At 66.8% G+C, this 7,714-nt stretch overlaps 1 protein-coding gene across 3 annotated transcripts; it reads left to right on the plus strand.

Moving 5' to 3' along the window:
- Positions 1-2,222: 2,222 nt before the first annotated feature.
- Positions 2,223-5,198, plus strand: ARSA (arylsulfatase A). 3 transcript variants are annotated; one of them, XM_045834938.1, is made up of 9 exons: positions 2,223-2,536; positions 2,651-2,903; positions 3,031-3,271; positions 3,358-3,576; positions 3,658-3,827; positions 4,088-4,212; positions 4,305-4,432; positions 4,598-4,700; positions 4,789-5,198. In XM_045834938.1, the coding sequence occupies exons 2-9, from the start codon at positions 2,686-2,688 to the stop codon at positions 5,106-5,108; spliced, it is 1,524 nt and encodes a 507-aa protein (XP_045690894.1). In that variant the 5' UTR covers positions 2,223-2,536; positions 2,651-2,685; the 3' UTR covers positions 5,109-5,198. The 3 variants fall into 3 exon arrangements, with proteins under 3 accessions (XP_045690894.1, XP_045690893.1, XP_045690895.1); XM_045834937.1 differs by having other exon boundaries at positions 2,223-2,490; XM_045834939.1 differs by having other exon boundaries at positions 2,223-2,363.
- The last annotated feature ends 2,516 nt before the right edge of the window (positions 5,199-7,714 follow it).

A 7,714-nucleotide genomic window follows, 5' to 3' on the forward strand; every position in this document is an offset into this window, starting at 1 on the left:
AGGAGCTTGACTGAAGTTGGGTCAAGCAAAGAACCTTTGTCACCTGCCTCCTCCCCTTGGCTGAGGCATGCACGTACCTACCAGCAGCGTCCTCTGGAACTGGGACCCGTCACAGGGCCTCAGGTGGCCAGGTGGGGAAGGGGGATGGTGCTTGCTGAGAGCAAGGAGGTCAGGCAGGCAGAGGGGGGGAGGCAGGGGCCTCCTGTGTCCCAGGTCCCTGCATCAGCGGGCCCAGGAAAAAATGCAGGAACCCTTCAGGGGGCCCTGTTCCTGCTGAAGCAGTTCCCCCACCCCCATTCCCACCCCCACCACGCAGGCCCAGGAGGAGGCCTCGCTCAGCTCTGGTCCTGGGGCAGAAGGACAAGTCCTGCACCACTCCTTGCGGGGTGCCTCTGCCGACTGTGGGCACTAGTTCCAAATTAGCCATGGCCCAGGGGTCCGGAGCCACTTCCTGCACCCCAGTGGGCTGCCTCCCCCCATACCCCGGCCTGTGGCCCAAGCTGACCCTCTGCAGCAACGCCAAAAAAAGAGCTCCCATCTCAAAGGCTGAGATGCCTGCAGAGCCTTGGCTTTGAACAAACACAGCTGACGGCACACACGGCTCCTCCCCCACCCGGAGGTCGGGGCTGGGCTGCCTTCGAGTCCCGTGTTCGCACACCTGAGCAGCCTCCAGGAACCACGGGGGACAGTGCCAGCCATTTGCGTAACATTACAACCACGGGCAGGCTCTTTCTGAGAATCAGGGCAGGTCCTGGCTGTCTGGGGTAGCTCCCAGCTTGCCACAGAAAGTGCCTTTGGTTGGCTTCTTTTAAACTGTAATTCACAGCACCCACCAGCCGTGATCGCTCCAATTACAGGTTCAAAGATTTCTGGGCCAGGGAAAAACTTTCTGTCCTGGCCACCCACCCCATTCCGCTCCCACGCACAAGCCCAAAGCCCGCACTGGAAGGGGACCTCGAGGGGATGGCTCCAGGAGACTGGCCCCCCCTTCCCCGATGAGGTCTTCAGCCCCATCTCTGGGAGTGTGTGCCCTTCAAAGTTTGCTCCCACACTGTCCCTGGTTGTGAGTCCACGTTGCGCCAGGAAAATGCCAGCTCCCCAGACAGGGCTGGCCTTCCGTGAAAGCTGTGTCCTGGCCCTGACTCCAGTCCCACGGCCCTGTCTTCTCTCCCAGCAGCTCCAGGGTAAGGAGCCACAGTAGCCTAGGCCCTACTCATCCTGAGCTCAGAGACCCCAGACAGGTGTCCTGGCTTGTGGGGGCACCTGAGGCCAGAAGGCTGCCCTGGAGAGAGTTCTCCAGGGGGCAGGGGCCCTCAGGGGAGCTGCAGGGGGCACTGCACTGAGTACACACCCACCTAACAATCCTCGGGGCCCCTCTCTAACTTTGAGACAGCTAAACAAAGTGGGGGCCAAAAGATGAAGTCATCTGTCCAAGGCTGTCTGTCCAGTGACGGAGCCAGGACCAGGCCTGGCATCCTCTCTTCTGACGGCCCCTTCCCACTGGTCTACCCTGGAGACATGCCAGACCCCAGGTGCCCGGCACACACATGGACACACACACCACACTCACATGCCACACACCAACACGCTGTCATACAGCACACATGACACACTGATGCTCATCTGCATGCCCCACATGACACACCACATGCCGCACCACATGCCACGCACATGCCACACACAGGACACCCCACACAGGACACACACTGACACACATCACACACCACACAGAAACGTGCACGGAGGGGATGGGTTTGAGAGAACGCGCTGTCTTGTGTTTCAAGACCAGCACAATTGGTGTTGAAGGAAAAGCCAGGAGAGGTCTGCTGCTTCCCTGGGCGCCCGGGACACGCCCCGAGCTCAGGTTCTCTAAGGACATTGCCCAGCCCCGCGTGACGAGGAGGCCGGGGCAGCCCCCGAGCAACGGCTGCGAACGCCGGGAGCCCCGCGCAACTCGCGCCACTGCTCAGGCCCGCGTCCCCGTTGCCAACGGTCTCGGAAGCACAGGGGGCCCGCGCGCACCCACCCAGCTCTGCCCCGAGCCCGCAGCGCCGGCGCCCCGGCCGGGAGCCCGGGGCTCCGACCCGCACCCCCAAGTGGGCCCTGCAGGGTCCGGACACTGCGCTCCGCCCTGCGCCCCGCCCCGCCGGCCCGGGACCCTGAGCCCCGCCCCGCCTCTGCTCGGCCCAGCGCGTGGCGCGTCACCGGAGCGCGGGGCGGGCCGCGGGGGCGGGGCGAGGCGGAAGTGCAGTGGAGGCCCCAGCTGCCCGCTGCCCGCTGCCCGCTGCCCGCTGCCCGCTGCCGGCTGTTCGGATCCTCCCCTTGTCTCTGTCCTGCTCTCTCCGCTGCGCCGGACCCGGAGGGTCAGTGTCATGTGACTTCGGCTTCCGACCTCGAGCCTGGGTCGGGACCCCTAGGTGAAGAGGGAATCTGTAGGTGTCCCGGTCCCGGACGGTCTACAGGGAATCATATCCCAGGCTACTGTTGCAGGTGTGGGGAGCCTCCGGTCACCAAGTCCTTCGGGCCGTTAGAAAGGGTATCATCTGACTTAGGATTATTTGAGTCTGGGGACTCCAGGGGTCAGGGGTAGCGCCTGGTCTGGGGCACTAGGGAAGAGCTTGCTGGAGCCAGTTTGCCTTCCTTTCCGAAGGGTCTTCTGTGACAAGGCTGTCTGTGCCGAGTGCCATGGTGGTGCTGTGGGCCCTCCCGCTGGCCTTGGCTGCAGGTCTGGCCACCGCCTGCCCACCCAACATCGTGCTGATCTTTGCTGATGACCTGGGCTACGGGGACCTGGGCTCCTACGGCCACCCCAGCTCCGCCACCCCCAACCTGGACCAGCTGGCCGCAGCAGGGCTGCGGTTCACGGACTTTTATGTGCCCGTGTCCCTGTGCACGCCCTCGCGGTGAGCGGGGGGGCAGGGGAGCCCTCCCCGCACACCCACCCTGACCACCCCAGGTCGGAGGAGGGTCAGCCCTCTCCTGCCTCCTGTGGGCCCCTCAGTCTCCGGTTCTCTCTGCCCTGCTCTGCAGGGCTGCCCTCCTGACCGGCCGACTCCCAGTCCGGTCGGGTCTGTACCCTGGAGTGCTGGAGCCTGGATCCCAAGGGGGCCTGCCCCTGGAGGAGGTGACGCTGGCTGAGGTCCTGGCGGCCCGAGGCTACCTCACGGGCATGGCTGGCAAGTGGCATCTCGGGGTTGGGCCTGAGGGGGCCTTTCTGCCGACCCGCCAGGGCTTCCATCGGTTCCTGGGCATCCCGTACTCCCACGACCAGGTAGGGACTGCACTTCCGCCCTCGCCTTCCCCCGACCTCCCAGCCCCCCGCCCCCAGCCCAGGCCCTAATCGGAGCTGCCCCCCAGGGCCCTTGCCAGAACCTGACCTGCTTCCCACCGGCCACCCCCTGCGACGGCATCTGTGACCAGGGCCTGGTCCCGGTCCCGCTGCTGGCCAACCTGTCTGTGGAGGCGCAGCCGCCCTGGCTGCCTGGCCTGGAGGCCCGCTACGTGGCCTTCGCCCGCGACCTCATGACCGACGCGCAGCGCCAGGGCCGCCCCTTCTTCCTGTACTACGCCTCCCACGTGAGTGACCCTGATCCCCGGCCCGGGCCGCCCGGGCCGCCCTGGCCCCCACCCGGTGCTGACTCCGGCCTCTGCCCCCAGCACACCCACTACCCGCAGTTCAGCGGGCAGAGCTCCGCCGGGCGCTCGGGCCGCGGGCCGTTCGGGGACTCCCTGATGGAGCTGGACGCGGCTGTGGGCGCCCTGATGGCGGCCCTGCAGGACCTGGGGCTGCTCCGACAGACGCTGGTCATCTTCACGGCAGACAACGGGTGCGCCGGCAGGGCCGGGCGCAGGTTCAGGGGTGGTCTGGGGCCTCCCTGTCCCACTGCCGGCCGGGGGCAGGGCGGGATGAGGAGTCTCAGAAAACGCTGGCCATGCCACAGTGACTAGCGAGTGCACGCGGGAGCTGGTCCTCGTCGCGCGGGGAGAGGACGGGCACCTGCAGGCCGTCGCTGTGCCTGTGCCTTAGAAGCCGGGGGCGGGGCCACCAGGGCGGGCCGGAGACGCTGACGGCCCCTGTGTGCCCCAGGCCGGAGACCATGCGGATGTCCCACGGCGGCTGCTCCGGCCTCCTGCGGTGCGGAAAGGGAACCACCTTCGAGGGCGGCGTCCGAGAGCCGGCCTTGGCCTTCTGGCCAGGCCACATCAGCCCTGGTCAGTCTGCAGGCCCTCTCCTCGTGGAGCCCCGGCCCCACTTCCCCAGCACTAATGGTGGGCTGAGTGACCACACAGCCCTCTGCCCCCAGGAGTGACCCATGAGCTGGCCAGCTCCCTGGACCTACTGCCCACTCTGGCGGCCCTGGCCGGGGCCCCGCTGCCCAACGTCACCTTGGACGGCGTGGACCTCAGCTCCCTGCTGCTGGGCATAGGCAAGGTAGGGCTGGCGGCCCCACAGCCCAGCCCGGGAGGGACTGTGGGCAGCCCACCTTTGCCATCCAAGTGCTGCTGCCCCTGGGGCTCCTGGATGGGCACATTCAGGGGCCACTGCAGGCTGACTGGCGCTGGGGCCCCACCCGGTGGTCCCCGACTTTGCCCCCAGAGCCCCCGGCAGACTATGGTCTTCTACTCAGCCTACCCAGACGAGATTCGCGGGGTCTTTGCTGTGCGGAAGGGAAAGTACAAAGCCCACTTCTTCACCCAGGGTAACTGCCACCCCACCCCTTACACCTCCTGGCCCCAGGGCCTGCCCCTGCCCTCCTGCCCTGTGCACAGACCTGCCCCCCTCCCCAGGCTCCGCCCACAGCGACACCACCGCAGACCCCGCCTGCCACGCCTCCAGCCTTCTGACTGCCCATGAGCCCCCACTGCTCTTTGACCTATCCGAGGACCCCGGTGAGAACTACAACCTTCTGAGGAGCGGGGCTGAGGTCTCCCCGGAGGCCCTGGAGGCGCTGAAGCAGCTGCAGCTGCTCAAGGCCCAGTTTGATGCTGGCGTGAACTTCGGCCCCAGCCAGATGGCCCTGGGCGAGGACCCTGCCCTGCAGATGTGCTGCAAGCCAGGCTGCAGTCCCTGGCCAACCTGCTGCCACTGCCCAGAGACCCCACCCTGAGGGCGCCAGCCCAGGCCTCGCCCTCCCATTGCAGGGGCTGGGGTGCATGGAGTGGGGGTGCCTGTGACCTAATAACACCAGCCGACACTTGTAGGTGTGACGATTCATCTGATCCTTGGGATGGCCAGAGGCAGGTGCTACTCTGCCTGTGCACAGTGAGGAAACGGAGGCATGGGGTGATCCAGCAACACGCCTGAGGTCACCCAGCCAGGGACAGGTTGGGTTGGGAGCCGTGCCCAGGCATCACGGCTTCGGCGAGTGCCAGTCGGTTCACGGGAGCTGCGCTGGGTGGTTGTGTGCCCCTGGCACGGGGCGGGGAGGGTGTGGGGGCCCGAGGGCAGAAGACCCCACAGGGGCTGTGCGCCCAAGAGCGCCGGGGGGCCCCGCAGGCACAGGGACCAGGCAGCGCCGGCTCTCGTCAGAAACCTGTCTGAGGCGGGCGGTGAGCTGCACGTTCTGAGGGGTTGGGGGGCCCCGGGCCCGCCAGACTCAGGCAGGCGCACAGGCGGCCTCTGAGACAGCCCCCCGCCCCGCCACACCCCAGCCCCGGCCCCACAGAGCGCACACACGTCCTGTCCCCGGGCTTCCCCTGTGACCCAGCTCAAGCTGCTCTCCCGCAAGGTGCTCTGGAAGACACGTCCAGCTTGTCCCGTCGCTGCCCCGAACTGCAGGCCCCGGGTACCATCCAGGCCCCTAGAGTGGCGCCATGCCCTGCGAGGCCTGCACTCTTCCCACCCCGACCTCCTCAACCTGCCTGAACCCCATCAGGTTGGGGCTCTGCAGAGGGGACCTCCTGGCCACCTGCCCGCATCTGCACACCTGAGTCCCCATGGTATGCTGATGATGGCGGGGCCAGGTGTGCTCCCGGGGTGCAGGTGGGCCCCACATGCTCCCTGGTGTGGGCTGGATGAGACGGGCACCATCTGGGTGCTCAAGGCCCTCCGGGGGCGATCCATGCCCTCCCTCATTTGCCGGCCTTGTCCTCTCCATGGTGGGCAGAGGCCCTGCGTCTTGGAGGTGCAGCCTCGCCCTGTCCCAGGAGACGGGGTCCTGCCACAGGGCCATGGCCAATCCAGACGGGTCGTGATGAGAGTCCTGGTCGGTACAAGGTCAGGTGCGAGGTCTGCTGGGACCGGGGTCCCCTGGGGGCCGTGTGGACGGGTCCCTGGCACCCCTGGGCCCAACCAGACCTCGTGCAGCTGCCAAGCCCATGTCTCCAGCCGTCGGCCTCCAGAGCTCACAGTGTAAGAAATAACCCTGCTGCCGGTGGACTGCCTGTCACTCACGGTGGGAAGAGCCTTCCCAAGTGACGAGCGACTGGGACGTGCAGCAGGCACCCGGGCGCGTGCAGGCGGGCCCCTGAGGGGGCCTGCGGTGTCACAGCCGCCTGTGCTCTCCGCGTGACTCCCACCGCTGCTGCCGGTCTGGTTCGGGGGATGTGCTGACCACGCCCCGAGCCCCGCCCACAGGGCACAGTTCGCGTGGGGACCGTGCAGCCCCGGAGGCTGGCACCGGGAGGGCCACCTGCACGCATGGTCAGACAGAGGGACCGGGCTGTGTGGGCTGGGCACGCACACTTCCTGACGGCTGCGGCCTCCCATCCCGGGGGGCCCACGTCCCCACTAGGCTCCTCGGTTTCGGGAAGAAGGACGGGGGTCCTGAGGCGCAATCTGTGCTTCGGGGCACAGTCTGTGCATCAGACCCCAAGGCCAAACACTCAGCAAGAACCAAACCAGTGCCTGCCCCCCGCGCAGCCTGCAGGCTCCTCTGCGGGCCTGCCACCCGCCCCCCCCCCCCAGCAGCGAGCAGCCCCTCGTTGGTTCCCTCATTCGTTCGCCGCCCAGGGCCGCACGCAGTGCTGGGGCACAGGTCTCCAGAGGCGGCCCCTCCCTGCCCCGGGGTGCCCACTGCCCGCAAAGGGCAGGCGCGCTCGCTGGGCTCTCAGACGCCACCGTGGGCCCCAGGGAGGGAGGCCTGCAGCGTTTGTGGGCGGGTGAGGGTGGTGCCTGGGAAGGACGTGGGGACCGCAGCGTGTGTCCAATGTTCTCATCTTGGCCGGGGGTGCAGGCGAATGTGTCAAGCAGGCGAGCCGCACACTCAAGGCCTGTGCCCTTTATGATGCCATGTGTGTATCTTGCACTTCAGTGAAAACGAAGAGTTGATGGTGACAAATGCCATGGGGGTGGGGGGAGGACTTGGTCCTAGGAGAGTGTCACCCTTGGTGGGGGAGGGGGAGGGTCACTGACCCAGGCAGGGGTCCCTCCCTGCTGAGATTCGGAGACTCGGACCCCTGCGTTCAAGGCCACGTCGGCACCCGGGGCTGCAGTGGGACGCAGGTCCCCGCGCCCTCACACTGGGGTTTGGCTGGGATGCTTTCGGGAGCGAAGATGTGTGTTTGCTGTTTCAGCTGCATTAGTGCAATGTGCCCTCCTCGTGCAGCCACTCGTGTGCACACACATGCACAGACATGTGCACACACACGTTTATACATGCTCACCACAGCCTCACACACTGTCCTAGTGTTGGCAGCCGCCCTCCTGGTGTCAGAAGCTGTAACCCCCCATGGCTAGGGCTGAGTGAGCAACCTTTGGACCATGAGCCACTGA

Source organism: Phyllostomus hastatus, unplaced genomic scaffold (genome assembly GCF_019186645.2).
Source record: "Phyllostomus hastatus isolate PE091 unplaced genomic scaffold, TTU_PhHast_1.1 phas_contig_198, whole genome shotgun sequence".
In the NCBI taxonomy this organism is placed as follows: Eukaryota; Metazoa; Chordata; class Mammalia; order Chiroptera; family Phyllostomidae; genus Phyllostomus; species Phyllostomus hastatus.